Source organism: Sorex araneus, chromosome 7, assembly GCF_027595985.1.
Source record: "Sorex araneus isolate mSorAra2 chromosome 7, mSorAra2.pri, whole genome shotgun sequence".
Taxonomy (NCBI): domain Eukaryota; kingdom Metazoa; phylum Chordata; class Mammalia; order Eulipotyphla; family Soricidae; genus Sorex; species Sorex araneus.
In genome coordinates this window covers 4,287,134-4,303,183 of record NC_073308.1, presented here as the reverse complement: position 1 = coordinate 4,303,183, position 16,050 = coordinate 4,287,134, and the positions used below count along the sequence as shown (strand labels likewise).

Below are 16,050 nucleotides of genomic sequence, written 5' to 3'. Positions count from 1 at the left end.
AGTTTGACTAAAGTCTTGCAGACAACCTCGATATTATGTTTAAATTGACAGAGGCAGCAAGCTAGATGGCTGGGTAAGATCCTATGAATTAAACACAGAGAATTAAGTGCAGAGTAAAGGGGCTACTTTAAATTAGTAGAAGAGGCAGCCAAAGCCACTGTGCAGCTATTCAAAATGTTCCTGAGAACCAAGGATGAGGTGCTGCTCGAACTCGGTGGTGGTGGGAACCCAACTGGGAGGTGATGCGTGCAAAGCATGTACCCGAACCCCTCTACTGTCACATTAGCCCTCAGGAAATGAGTTTTGTTTTTTGGTCATATCTGGTGGTGCTCAGGGGTTGCTCTTGGCTCTCAGGGATGATTCCTTGCAGGCCTTGGAGAACCATAGACAGTGCCAAAGACTGAAAAGGGTTAGCCACATGCAAGGCAAATACATAACTCACTATCTTATCTCTCCAGCTCCCAGATAAAGATAAAAATGCCGTGGGGAAATCTGAAAGCACTTTTCCAGACTATAAAAAAACAGCGACTAGAGTAATAGTATAGTATAGCAGGTCTGGCATTTGCTTTGAGCACGGTCGACCTGGGTTTGATATCCTGCATCCATGAGACACCAAAAGTGATTCTTGAGTATCTCAATTTAAAAATAATTTTAAAAAATAAAATTACACCTCAATTAAACATAGCTTAAGAAAAATAAACAAGCAGTTCAGAGTATGGTGCCACCAGCAGGTCAATCTATACCTTCGGGGTGAATGCAGCAGCAGCCAGATGGACCCTTCTGGCTTCCTGATAACCCAAAATTGTCGATGTACCTGTGGCCGAACCCCAACAAATTAGGGCAAGTTTACCAAGAAACTAAACAGCCAAAAGTTTGGTATGTTGGAGCCACACCCACAAACCACCTCCGGCTCAGTTATACAAGCTCATTTACCGGCCATATTTCAGAGACCCATAAATCTCAAAAGAGATCAAAAGCTGCAGATAGGGTTGGTGGTGAGGAGCCCTACGGCCAAACGGGCATACTCTGCAGGGCATATGCCTATAGTTTCTTTCTCTGGAAAAGATAGAAACAAGGGCCACAATCCAGAGACACACAAAAGAATCTCTAAACCGAGCAGCTCTCTGCGAGATGCCTCCGGACTTTAAGCCAGGCCAACTTCACTGGGGAGCCTCAGGGGCAGGCATCATCCCTCCACCTGCCCCTTAAGAAACCCAGCAGCCACCAACTTCCAGAACCCAATGAGAAGTGCAGGTGCGCGGGTTCAGTGACAGCAAACTCCAGGCCTCAAGGGATAGGGGATGGGCTGTTCCCTCTCATGCCCCTGTCTACCCGTGGGAACCTGGAGGTCATGCCCACAAACTGCCTTCAACTGCCACTTAAGGTGCTTAATGATCATGATCCAGAGATACACAAAGAATCTCTGAACTGAGCAGCTCTCTGCAGAGATTTCTCCACACCCTAATTGTCTAAACTTTTAGAATTCCAGGAGCACACAGCCACTCTTGTGGCCGTATGACATCTTATACTATTCATAACAAGCAATGCAAAAGAGAGTATGGGGGAGATTGTCTGCCAGAGGCAGGGGGAGGGGTGGGACAAGGGAGGGATACTGGGGACATTGGTGGTGGAAGATGCGCACTGGTGGAGGGTTGGGTGTCCTATTATTGTATGACTGAAACTCAAACAGGGAAACTTTGTGACTGTATGTTACGGTAATTTAAAAAAATTTTAAAAATTAAATTAAATTAACATCCTGAATAAAAAATAATAATGTGGAGTTCATGCCAAATTGAATTAGCTTAATTAGTGGCTGAATAAATAGCAGTACTCCTACATTTAAAAATAGAGAGGAAACAAAAATGAAAAGCCTTAAAAAAGCGAAGTGAAAATAAATGTCAGAAAAATCAGCTTACAGTTTTTCCAATTCAAGAGTCATCATGAGGCTGTTTTGGACTGGTCCAAGTTACACTTGTGTTGCTCCCATGTCTCTGAGGGAGAAAGCACAAGCATGATGTGAATCCAAATACAGAAACTCTAGAGTTACATTGATGAGATTAAAGAGGAATAACTTTGATTCTGACTTTGCTGTAAAGCCAGGTCAACTGTTTACTCTAGACCATAATTCCAGAGAGCTCTTACTGATAAGAGATTTCTCTATCATCAAATTAATGACACTTTGTAGACTAAATAAATTTCCTCCCTCCCTCCCTCCCTGCTTTCCTACCTTCCTTCACTTGTCTGATTCTCATTCTAAATTGCATTTACTTATTTTAATGTTTCTTTTTCATATGACCTAGAGGTGGCCTTGGATTTTGGCCACATCTGGCAGTACTTGGGAGATATGCTGGGTGCTGTACTTGTGGGTTGCTCTGAGTAGAGTTCCGGGAAACACATAAGGTGCCAGAGATCGAATCCAGGCCTCTAGCATGCAGTGCATGGGCTCCAAACACTGACCTATCTGGTCCTCTTTTCTTTACTTTCTTTTTGAAATAGTGTTTACATTATTACTCGTTACTTTCTGGAATAAATAATACTTCTACACACATCTGTATGTTTCTTATCTATATGTACTCAACATTGCTCTTGTACTCTTTTGGCTATTACCCATGTACATTCTTTCTTAATCTTTTCCTTTGACAATAAATCTCATTTCAACAATCCAGTGTTAATATTAAAAATATAACTTTTAAATTCAATGCAAGACACTTAATCTTTGACAAAAATGGAGAAAAATAAAGACAGCAAATCATAGCAGAAACCATATGACCTACAAAACTATTAAAATACTTACAGATATTTTAATGCTGGCAATTGAAAAAGATATGAATCTTCAATAGTTGTTAGAGGATTATGACCGAGAATTCTAAAAAAATACAATAAAATGAAAATTATCTGCATAATCAGTAACTAGCATTAAAGTTTATATTTATTTATTGGCATTGAACTTGAAGATGAAAAACATTATTTTCTGTGATTATCTATAATCACACTTAGAATTCATAAAGCATCCTACCCCATTTTTTTTGTTTGTTTTTTGGGTCACACCGGTGATTTACAGAGGTTACTCCTGGCTCATGCACTCAGGAATTACTCCTGGTGGTGCTTGGGGGACCATATGGGATACTGGGAATTGAATCCGGGTCGGCTATGTGCCAGGCAACCGCCCTACCTGCTGTGCTATTGCTCCAGCGCTAAGCATTCTCCCTTTGGGAAACACCCAAGTCTCAAGATGATAAAGAGAAGGGGAACGTGGTGGGGGGGGTGAGGGGAAACAAAACAAATGTACAGCAAAATAATATATATATGCTAACAAATTTTCCCAAGTTGAAAACCCTAGGAGTAGGGGCCAAATAGTACAGCAAGTGGGGAACTTGCTTTGCATGCAGCCGACTTCTACCTTTCATTCCTGGAATCTTATATAGGCCCCAGAACACACCAGGAGTGATCCCTGAGCACAGACTCAGGAGTAAGCCCTGGGAACCACAGGGTGTGTCTTTCCATCACCCCCAAGAAGAAAGAAAACCCAAGGAGTGATGATGTCTGCAGGAAGTCCTTGCTCTGCAGCAAATATTATTTCTTTTTCTTTTTTAAAAAAAAAATTATAATGAGGACTGGAGCGATTGCATAGCGGGTAGGGTGTTTGCCTTGCACGCGGCCAACCTGGGTTTGAATCCCAGCATCCCCTATGGTCCCCTGAACACCGCCAGGAGTAATTCTGAGTGCAAAGCCAGGAGTAACCCTGTACATCACCGGGTGTGACCCACAAAGGGAAAAAAAATTTATAATGTAGGAGCACCGCTATTTATTCAGCCATTGATTAAGCTGATTAAATTGGGCATAATTCCACATTACATTTTTTTCTTAATTTTTTAATTTTATAAGTTAGTTCACAATGTTTGATTACACTCAACATTCAAACACCAATCCCACCACCATTACAACTTCCCTCCACCAGATTCAGGATGTTTCCATCCCAAGCCCCAAGCCCTGTCACAAAACACAACCGAAGTAATATATTTCGTATTGTCTGTTATGAAGAACTGCTGAACATGCTTACAAAAAAGTGTTCATATAGGAAACAGTGTGAAGATTTTTCTATTTTGGCAGGAACCATTAGACATCTGTAGGATATCACTAACTTGCTATTGAAGTTTGGGTGGTGTGAACTTTGGTATATATATCTGAAAATATGTATATATGCATATATAAATATATACATTTCCCCCTATGATTTATTGCCTACTATCTGAACTCCATCAAATGTGGTGTGGTAATTATGGAGAAAGGGTAGGAAGTGTTTTATGATGTGTTGCGAGGCCACTTTTGCTGCTGCACAATCCAGGAATATGTTTGCTCATAGGTGAGGCACAGCCCGAGTGCATGGGGCCCGGCCTTGAGTATGGCAGCAGTTAGGTTGTGGAGGTTTTTGGCTGCCAGAGCTGGGTCCCTTGGGGTTGGACGGGCTCTCACCCGCACCCCTCTGGGGTGCACTGTGTGAAACAGCCTGGTGCGGAGTCCGGTGGCATGGTTATGGGGGCCTCATGTTATGCTCCCTTTTAGGAGAAGCAGCCATGTCATCTGGACAGTGGCTGATGATGAGATTATCTGGCACCAGCAGGAGGTGGCTTATGGCATGACCCCTGGGTCACCGGAGACTTGGAAAAGTGGGCAGAAGATTTCCGCTCCTGGTCCCATTGAGCCCAGAGGCTCAGGTCACAAAGTTCTGCATTACCTCGGTCCTGTAGGACTTCACTCATGTGAGGCTCGGCCAGAGTGTGTAGGGAGCAGCCTTGAGCGTGGCATGGGTTCCCGCCTACCTCTGCACTATGGGCCCTAACTGTGTCTTTTGATCTCTTTTGAGATTTATGGGCCTCTGAAATAAGGCCAATAAATGAGCTTATAAAGCTGAGCCATATGTGGTTTGTGAGTGTGACTCCCACATACCTAACTTTTGGCTATTTAAGTTCTTGGTACTTGGCCCCAAGTTGTTGGGGTCTGGCCAAAGGCACAGCAGCAATTTTGGGGTAAATGGAAATCTGAAGGCACCATCAGGCTGTTGATACATTTGCCCCAGGTACAGGTTGACCTGCTGGCGGCATCATACCCCCACAGATATTTCTAACGGATGCCACTACAATTCAAAATGTTTCTTACACCCTGAGAAATTCAAACCATTTCATGGCTTAACACAACCAGCTAAAGATAAAAGTAGGGTCAATCCTTGGTTTTGGATAAAGAAGACAGGGTCACTCTAAGAGGAGCTGGTGGAGCTGTCTTCTCACCAGTCATTCCCCAGAGATCTCTGTGCCCTGACCTTTATCACACTGTATGTGATCACTGACTCACCTGTCAGTCTCCTGGATTTTCAGCTTCTTGAATGCCAGGGCCACCCGAGTGTCACTGGTCTGACAATATCGGGTAGCTACTAGATACTTCAGAGATAACATTATGGATATATTGGTCAAATGAACCAGTTCCTTCCCTCCCTCCCTCAGTTCCTCACTACTTTCTTTCTTTCTTTGGTTTGTGGGCCACACCCAGGAATGCTCAGGTATTACTCCTGATGGTGTTTAGGAGACCATACAGAATGCCAGGCATGAACCTGGGTCAGCCACCTGCAAAGCAAGCACCTTTCCTGCTATATTATCACTCCAGTCCCAGAAGCAGTTCATTTTTGTCAAAAAATTTTGTTCCAAGGGACTGGAGCAATAGCACAGCGGGTAGGGTATTTGCCTTGCATGCGGCCAACCTGAGTTTGATTCCTAGCATCCCATATGGTTCCCTGAGCACCGCCAGGGATTATTAGTGAGTACAGAGCCAGGAGTAACCCCTGTGCATTGCTGAGTGTGACCCAAAAAGCAAAAGCAAAATAAAAAGCTCTTTATCACTAATCATCAGAGAGATGCAGATCAAAACAGCTATAAGATACCACCTCACACCACAGAGACTGACACACATCCAAAAGAACAAAAGCAACCACTGTTGGCATGGATGTGTGGCGAAAGGGACTCTCCTACACTGCTGGTGGGAATGCTGACTAGTTCAGCCCTTTTGGAAAACAGTATGGACACTTCTCAAAAAATTAGACATTGAGCTCCCATTTGACCCAGCAATACCACTCCTGGGAATATATCCCGGAGAGGCAAAAAAGTGTCATCGAAATGACATCTGCACTCGAATGTTCATTGCAGCACTGCTCACAATAGCCAGAATCTGGAAAAAACCCGAGTGCCCGAGAACAGATCACTGGTTAAAGAAACTTTGGTACATCTACACAATGAAATACTATGCAGCTGTTAGGAAAAATGAAGTCATGAACTTTGCATAGAAGTGGATCACCATGCAAAGTATCATGCTAAGGGAAATGAGTCAAAAAGAGAGAGACAGACATAGAAAGATGGCACTCATCTGTTGAATATAAAGTAAGAGAATGGGAGATTAGCACCCAAGAACAATAGAGATAAGTACCAGGAGGCTGGCTCCACGGCTTGAAAGCTGGCCTCACATGCTAGAGGAAAAGGCAGCTCAGACAGAGAAGGGAACACTAGGTAAAGTGTGGTTCGAGGATCCACTGGGGATGGGAGATACACGTTGAAAGTAGATTGTAGATCAAACACTATGGCCACTCAATACCTCTATTGCAAACCACAACACCCAAAAGGAGAGATAGAAGAAAAGGGAATGCCCTGCCACAGAGGTGGGGTGGGGTGGAGGGATGGGATAAGATGTGGAAGGGATACTGGAATTATCGGTGGTGGAGAATGGGCACTAGTGGAGGGATGGGTACTTGAGCATTGTATGACTGAAACACAGGCACGAAAAGTTGTATGTCTGTAACTGTACCTCATGGTGATTCACTAATAAAAAATTTTAGAGGGATGTAAACGAAATGCAAATATGAAAGTTCATAAGTTTGTAACTGAACCTCACGGTGATTCACCAATAAAAATTAGAAAAAAAAATTTTTTAAATGCGCTGGCAAATTCCTGGGAAACTGGACCATGAGACACAAAGTCTATGTGACTATAGAAAAAAAGACTACTATCATTAATAAATGAATTCCACAAGATTGTAAGATACAGGAGCAATATGACAAATTTAGCCATATTTCAAGACACTAGCTAGAAGTAATTAAAGATGAACATTTTTTCAAGTTTCAGATATAGGGGCTAGAGCTATAGTACAGCAGGTATGGTGTTTGCCTTGCATGCAGCTGATCTGGGTGTGGTCCCTGGTATCCCATATGGTCCCCCCCCCCCAAGACTTCAGCAGTGATCCTTGAGTGCAGAGCCAGGAAGAAGTCCTGAGTGTCACCCAGTGTGGCCCAAAAAACAAAATAATTTTAAAAAATTTTTAACGTTTTCAAATATAATGACATAAAAATGATAAACAGGAGAAGAGATGAACAGGAACTTCCTCAAAAAAGAATAGAAATGGTCAGGGACTGAGAGATAGCATAGTGGGTAAGGTGCTTGCTTGGATGCAGCAAACCTGGGTTCAATCCCCAGCATCCCATATGGTCCCCTAAGCAGCATAAAGAGTGATTACTAAGTGCAAAGCTGGGAGTAAGCCCTGAACATTGCCAAATATTGCCCAAATCCCAGCCCAAAAGAAATACAAATGACCAAAATGCATATGGAAAAAACTGTTCTATATCACTAATCATCAGGAAATGAAGATCAAAGCAACAGTGAGATATCATCTCATACCACAGAGACTGGTACTCATCAAAGAGAACAACAATAACTAGTATTGACGAGCATTTGGGGGAACAGGGCCCCTCATTCACTGCTGTGAGAATGCTAACTGACCCAGCCTTTCTGGGAAGACAATATGGACATTCCTCAAAACTCTAGGAATTAAACTTCCATATGACTGGCAGAGGAAACCAGGTGTGCGGGACCCGGGGCCTAGATTTCCAAGGTTGCTCGGATTGGAACTGGGCCTCTTCCACCCAGATTCTCCATTTCGAGTAGCTAGGCAGTCACACCCAGAAATCTCCCCCAGCCCCACCCCGCCCCACACACAAATACCATGTAATCCCTTCAACGGTCAACATCCAAAGAATATAAAACCCAGCTCCTGGAAGCATGCAGACACTATCAAACAACATCTGATAGCCTACATATCCCTTTTGGAAAACCTGGCAAGTTACCGAGAATTTACTGCCCACAGGAGAAAGCCTGGCAAGCTCCCTGTGGCGTATTCATATGCCAAATACAGTAACAATGATGGGTCTCATTCTTCTGACCCTGAATAGCCTCTAATGAGGCACCATTAGGAAGGACAAGTAAAGAGAGGCTGCTAAAATCTCAGGACTAGGATGAATGGAGACATTGCTGGGCCCGCTAGAGCAAATCGTTGATCAACAGGATGACAGTATATACATACCTCGCAGAAAGCCCGGCAAGCTACCGAGAGTATCCTGCCCGCTAGGGCAGAGCCTGGTAAGCTACCCGTGGCGTGTTCAATATGCCCCAAACAGTAACAATAGGTCTCATTCCCCTGACCCTGAAAGAGCCTCCAATCCTTGGGAAAGACAAATAAGAAGAGACTACTAAAATGTTAGGGCTGAGAGGAATAGAGACCTTACTGGTGCCTGCTCGAGTAAATCGATGAACAATGGGATGACAGTGATACAGTGATTCCACTGATACAGTGATACAGAAATTCCACTCTTGTGAATATATCCTAAGGGCCCAAAAGCACAATGCATAATAGATGTCTGCACTTCTAGGTTCATTGCAGCACTATATATAACAGCCAAAATATGGCAACAGTCCAAATACCCACAAACAGATGACTGGATAAAGAAACTATGGTATAGATACACAATAGAATATTACCCAGCTATAAGAGGAGATAAAGTCATGCAATTTGCTGCAATATGGATAGATCTGAAGAGTATCGTGTTGAGTGAAATCAGTCAGAGGAAAAGGAACAGACTCAGAACCATCTATCTCAAACTTTGTAGGGGACCCTCAAATGTCCAATGGCAATGGAAACAAAGAACTGAACTGGTCTTCAGTAGGAACTTGCCACTGGGATAGAGGTGGGAGAGAAGTTAGTGAGGGGAACAGTAGGACAATGAGATGGGCGGACAAAGTGCCTGCTACAGGGGCAGAGGGGGCAGGGAGTGGGGGGTACCAGGGGACATGAGTTGAGAGTAGTGGACACTGGTGAAGGGACTGGTGTTAGAACAATGTATGTCTGCACCTCAATCATAAATATCTTTGAAACTTGTAATTCACAGGGATTCAAAATAATTTTTTTAAAGGTTATAGGGACTGGAGAGAGCATACAGGGGTTAAGGTGCTTGTCTTGCGTCCACTGACCCAGGGTTGAATCCCCTGCACCTAGATGGTTCCCACCTAGGGACACTACTGAGTACAGAGAGACAGGAATGGTCCTGGGTGCTGCTGGGTGTAGTCCTCAAACGAACAAAACCCAAAAACCACACAAATTTAAAAATACCTGGGAGACATTAAAAATGGAAATAAATGGAAAGACGCGTCCTGACCAGAACCCTATTGCTGATAGTATCCATCAAATTGAGCTGTGTTTTTAGTATTATCTTCGTACAAATCCCAGCTTTATTATTATTATTATTATTATTATTATTATTATTATTTATTTATTTATTTTTGGAGGTCAGGGATACATCTAGCAGGATTCAGGGCTTATTCCTGGCTCTGTGTTCAAGGGTCTCTCCTGGAGGTGCTAAAGGACCATCTGGTACCAGGGATAAAAACGGATTGTCCACATGCAAGGCAAGTGCCTACCCGCTGTACTATCGCTCAGCTCCCAAAGTGGGTTTTAAAATGACTATTATAAGCAGGAGAAGATAGTTAATGTCTTGCCATTATCAGAACAAAAATCCAAGTCACAATCAGATACTACTTTATACTCAGCAAGATGGCTAAAAGCAGACAATATGTGCAACCAGGGTGATGGAGAAATTGAAATCCTTATGCACTGCTGGTGAAAATATAAAAAGAGACACTGCAGAAAAGCTTGATGGTTCCTCAAAAAAGTTAGGCATAGTTACCAAAGACTCAGCAATTTAATACCTGGGTATGTGCCCAAGAAAAATGGAAACATGTCTATACAAAAGTGAGTATTCATAATCAAAAAATGGAAGGGGCACCTGAGCACGTGCTTTGCATGTCAGTACTTCCTCTGGCTGACTTCTTCTGCATTTTAAAATAAATGTATGCGCATGCCTAGCTCATTCATTGCCTCTTTTATATTCATGACCTTATCTTTATGCTTTATGGAGTAAACTGTGGCAAAAGGACTAAGTAATAAGGCTCAGAGGTAAAACACTTGTCTTGCAGGTATAAAATCTGAGGTTCTATCCCCAGCCCGGCAAATAAAGGAGCAACAGTTTTTATCAATCTCAGAGAGCATGACTGAGTTGGGGAGTTTGCTCAAAGTGGCAGAGCAGATGCCTGGCATTTGCGAGGGGCTGAACTTGACTCATGGTATAATGGGATCCGTGAGTACCACCATAATTGGTTCCTAGGTCCTTTGGACGTTATTGGAGAATCCTATTTAAAAATAAACGAAAAGAGGGTTCAAACAAACAAACCAAAAAGGGCTGGGGTAAATGCCTTGCCCAAGGGGGTGGGGTGGGCAGGTTCATGGCACTACCTGGCCCCCTCAAACACCCCCTCAAGGCCCAGCACCCCATGAGCACGGAAGGGTATAGTCCAAAAACAGTAAAAAAGACTGATCTCTTTCAGTGACCAAAAACCTTTCTTTTGGTTACTGGGCCACACCCAGCTGTGCTCAGCGCTAACTCCTGGCTGTGCACTAAGGGATCAGCCCTGGTGGTGCTCTGGGGAGCACATTCAGTGCTGGGGATTACATATGGGTCAGTGACGTGCAAGGCAAGTGCCCTCCCAACTGTACCATCTCTCTGGCCCCAGGCAGTATTACTTCAAATGCCCTTTTGAAATAAATCTTATCTGGGGACTCCGGCTTGACCCCCTCACTGCAAGCATTCAGCCTGGAATTCAATCCCCCGTGTCACCACATTGGCTGAATGAGATTCCTGGCAGCTCTGGGGTCTGTCTTGCAGCTCTGCCATTCCTTGTCCCTGGCAACTGATTTCCAGTTGCACTGCAGTCAGTCAGGAGGACGTTAACATCACAACAAAAGAGGCCAAATCCCTGGCAGGCAACACTACTAAAAGGTGTGGAAACACAGTTGAGTATGTTACCTCAGGATAGAAAAACATTCAAAAGGACACATGAACACACATTCTTCGCAGCACTCAGTGCAATAGCTAAGATACGGAATCAACGTAGGTGTCCAACGACAGGTGACTGGTTTGTAAAGATGTGGAATAGATATGCAATGAGATACAATGTAGCTGCAAGAAACGATGAAATCGTGTAATTTGCTACAACCAACTTGGAAGCAGAAGACATCATATTGAGTGAAGTCAGATGAGGATACATACAGGATGATCTCACTTCTCAGTGGTAGATAAAGTAACTAGAAGAGGGAATGCATTGAAGTAGAAAGGATGACTAGATCAGTCTTGACCCCCAAGTATAGGGAGAATGAGAGAAAAGCAAACAAATCAACATGTGGTAGAAGATAAAGGGCGGGGACAAGGGTCAGGGCTTTATTTCTCCAATGATGCGTCAAAGTGGTATAGCTCTCTAAACAAAGCACAGGCTCAACACTGAAAACATAACATTTAAAAAAACCACCACTGGGCCAGAGCAACAGCCCAACGGGTAAGGTGCTTGCCTTGCACACGACTGACCTGGGTTCAATCTCCAGCAACCCAAATGGTCTCCTGAGCCTGTAAGGAGTGTTCCCTGAGTACAGAGCCAGGAGTAATCCCTGAGCACCATTGGATGTGCTCCCCTGCCCCCCCAAAAAACAAACCCTACAACCACTGAACCTTGAAATGTGCCTGTCAATGTAGCAGATTGGGTGTAGGAACACTGGTGAAGGGAAGTGTAAGAACGCTGGTGGTGGGATTGGTGTCAAAATATTGTATGCCTAAAACCCAATAACCATGGTGGAAATGCTGACTGGTCAGCCTTTTTGAAAAACAATATGGGCATTCCTGAAAAAACTAGAAATTGAGTTTCCATCTGACACCACAATACCACTTCTGTGAATATATTCTGAGGGTACAAAAAGCACAGTAGAAATGACATCTGCACCTGTATGTTCATTGCAGCAGTGTTCACAATAGCCAGAATCTGGAAACAACCCAAGTGCCTGAGAACAGACAACTGGTTGTTAAGGTTGAAGAGACCTCGAGCAGATCTCTACCCGGGGAGGTGCGAAGAGAGGAAGGAGACCAAGGCAACTCTTTCTGCAAATGCATGGGGTTTATTCAAGCCAACATGCCAGTACCCTACAGCTACAGAGCCGAGGGTCCCGAACCCAAAAACCAAACAGTTTTTGTACCCTTTTGGAAGAAAAAAGGGGAAATCACACATATTGGATCACAGGGAATCACACATATTGGATCAAAGGAAATCACACCTATTGGATCAAAGGAAATCACACATATTCCCTCAAAGGGAATTGCACCTATTGGATCAAAAGGGAATTACACCTATGTCACTTAATTTGCTAATCTCAACATTTGTTGACTGTTAACTGTTTCCATGCAAATGTTTGCTTACAGTTCCTAGGGCAGTTTGTTGGCCCATTTGGTGACAGTTTCCTGCCCAGCGGTAGGTCTCGAAAACATCTTTCAAAGCAGCCAAGCAGTTACAAAGGGCAAATTCAGCGGTTAGCAGAAGTTTTTAACCCTTAACCTGCCCTCCAGTTTTTAACCCTTAATCTGCCCTCCTCTTCATGGTTAAAGAAACTTTGGTACATCTACGTAATGAAATACTATGCAGCTGTTAGGAAAAATGAAGTCATAAAGTTTGCTTATGAGTGGACGATCATGGAGAATATCATGCTAAGTGAAATAAGTCAGAAAGAGAGGGATAGACAGAATGACTGCGCTCATTTGTGGAGTATAAAATAACATAATATGAGACTGATACCCAAGTAGACTAGAGACAATGGCCAGGAATATTGCTCCATAGTTGAAAGCCTACCTCATGAGCTGGGGGAGAAGCAGCTGGAATAGAAAAGGGATCACTAAGTCAATGGTGGTTCAAGGGATTGTTCGGGATGGGAGATGTGTACTCAAAGTAGATAAAAAATCAAATTTGATGGTCTCTCAGTATCTATATTGCAAATCATAATGCCCCAAAGTATAGAGAGAATATGGGGGAACATTGTCTGCCATAGAGGCGGGAGGTGGGGTTGGGATTGTGAAGAGGGGAGATACTGGGGATATTGATGGTGGAGAAAGTGCACTGGTGGAGGGATGGGTGTTTGATCATTGTATGACTGAAAGTCAAACACGAAAGCTTTGGGACTGTAGCTCACAGTGATTCAATGAAAAAACAAACAAACAAAACCCCAACTCTCAATAACTTTGTAAATCGTGGTTCTTTAAACATTTTTTTTAAAAAAAAAGAGATGTGCACACAGTGGACTTCATGTCTGTCCCCCAACCCCCAAGTTTACCTGAACGAACATGCATACTTAGTTGGGGACAGAGCCACACTGTCCTCTTCCTAGGTACACAGGTCTTGTAGTGGCTTCCTGCCTAGGCCACTGTGGCTGAGCAGATGGCTCTATGCCAATGGGCACGGGTGGAGTTCAGTCTCAGGAAAAGCAAGACCCCAAGAAGCACATGAATCCACCTCAAAATTCAGGCAACGAAGGTCTTTGCTGATCTTTGATATAAAAGAGAAATGGTGCACAAGAACCACGCCGAGAAGTGGTGCCTCTGACAAGCACAGGTATAAGCACAGGTCTTAGAAAGTTCTTATACACGAGTAGAACAGTGATACCTGTTGGTTGTGTGTGTGAGCCTCCCATCCCCCCCAAGCATTTAGCAAACATCAGCCCAAGGGGGAAAATGCCTGGCCCTGATGTAGGATTTCCAGTGTGTAAAAAACTAAGGCTCGCCGACGGGGCGTGTGTACTCGCGGACACTCCGAGTGGCTCTGTCTCACCGCCCACGTTCAGTGCTCTGGAACCGCTGTGTGTGCTGTTGGTCAAGGGCAGGCGATGGAAGGAAGGAAGAAGGCCAGACTGGTTGCTCGATCAGTTTATTTCATTCTCTCTGCTTCTCTCCCGGTTCTGCATCTCTCCCTCTGGGTCTCTGGATCTGGCCCCCCTATCCACTCTTCCAGCCTAGTTAAATCTCCCCAGCATGAGGGGTTTGGGGCATACACATAGGTGTGGTCACCATCAATAGGATTGAGGTTCCTTTCCCTCAGGAGCTGCTTCTCCTAGGACTTACTCCCTTTCAGCAGGAGTATCCACCCAAGGGTGGAGTCCCATGAGTGTGTTTCTCCTCTCCTCAGCCAGCAAACATATAAGAATTCATAATATTAATCATTTTGTATGGACACAATAAGAAATGCATTAAAGCTTATAGAATTGCTCTCCTGGGGTCATCTCAATCTCAGACTACAGTGCTCAGGCCAGATCAGTCTTTCCTATCCCTAGCAGGGTCCTAGTCTCATCATTACTTTTGGATCATGACAGCATTTGTCTATGATCAAGCTCTTAACTTATAGTTAAGAAATAGGCACTTAGGCCAGGCCCATCTCAATGCCAGATAGCACACAACTCACCGCTTGCCCTGGATCCATCCCGTCCTTTGTTGGGACCCTGCTTTTGGGGTGCTAGAAACTGAGGGCAACTGAGGCTTAAGTGGAGAAAGCAGATGCCTGGGAGGGAATAATATTTGAAGCCAGTTAAGTCCAAGTTACAAAAACATAATATTGTCTTCTTGTGTCTATACAAAAAAAACATTGCTTTAAAGTAAATTATTCAAAAGGCATAAAGAGGGGAGAAAGGCAATGTTATAATATTCAGTGTCCTAGGAAGGTCTGACCTTACAAATTAGCAGAGTCAGATTAGAGGGAGGAGCTGATTAACTCTTTTTGGGGAAGAGAGCATAGAGAAGTGATTACAGTTAAACAAAGGGATGGGAGAGATTCTTGATGGGTGAGACTGGGGTAAGCCTAAACTTCAGGGAAAACCGGGACAAGCTACTTGTGGCAAGGGGGGAGAGGACAAAGTAATGTCATCCTACACCAGTGAGCGCCGCAACTGAATATGGGAACATCACAGCCAGGTGTGTATGACCCTCAGACATCTCGCAACAAAAAGATGAGGAGGAAAGGTAAAACCTGTTTGGGAGTGTGGGGGAAGCAGGGAGACTAAAGGGAGCAGCTAGACCACATCTGGGTGGTGCTCAGGCGCTACAGTGCTCCAGCAGCAGTACTAAGTGGAAACAGAAGATATCTCCTTATATAGATGGGAAGGAAAAGACGCACTTGGGAGAACAGACGCTTTCAGTTGCTGAATGTGATCAACTCCTCAACTTTCCAGCTATAACAAAGAAACCACCCCTAAGCCATTTCAAGATCCTGAGCGGTCTTCATCTTTATGGTAGAAGCTTTTGAACGATGAGAAGCTGCTGCCAGGATTTCAGTACACACCCCAAAGTGATAACAATGCCTTAGAGTAAGCTCTCATGTGGACACTCATCTAAAGACAGGCCATTATGCTATGTGGCTGGGAGAGCGTGAGGGCTTCGCTGTGACCACAGCTCCGTCTGCCTTCACAGTGCAGCTCCCCACCTCACTGACAATCTCCACAGTGGGGTCAAGCGGTCAGTAGGAACAAGGCTTGGGTTTCCTTTGTTCTCTCTTAGTCCTTATGTCTTGGCAAAATACTTAAGTTCCACAAACAAGCCAGGGTGTCCACTGCTCTGTCTGAGTAAGGCATCGCCTTTCTACTTTGTCAAGTCTTTGGTTGCTACAATCATGGAACTTGTACCGATGAAATGACTAAAAAAGTTTTTTAAACAAATCATCAGTTTAGACCTGTGTAGGTGAATGAAGAAACACTCGAAAGTCAGAGGGAAAAAAAAGATACTTGGAGCTGGAGCAATCGTACAGCAGGTACAGCAGGTAGGGCATTTGCCTT

General features: G+C 44.0%; 1 protein-coding gene across 1 annotated transcript in view; it reads right to left on the bottom strand.

Moving 5' to 3' along the window:
- Positions 1 to 1,709: 1,709 nt before the first annotated feature.
- Positions 1,710 to 16,050, bottom strand: part of LOC129406599 (uncharacterized) — a 65,255-nt gene continuing 50,914 nt past the window's right edge. The window contains exons 5-6 of the mRNA XM_055144925.1: positions 2,795 to 2,866; positions 1,710 to 1,991 (exon numbers count right to left, since the gene is read on the bottom strand). Of these exons, the coding sequence (XP_055000900.1) occupies positions 1,967 to 1,991; positions 2,795 to 2,866 (97 nt within the window). The 3' untranslated portion in view covers positions 1,710 to 1,966. The remainder of the gene's footprint in view (positions 1,992 to 2,794; positions 2,867 to 16,050) is intronic.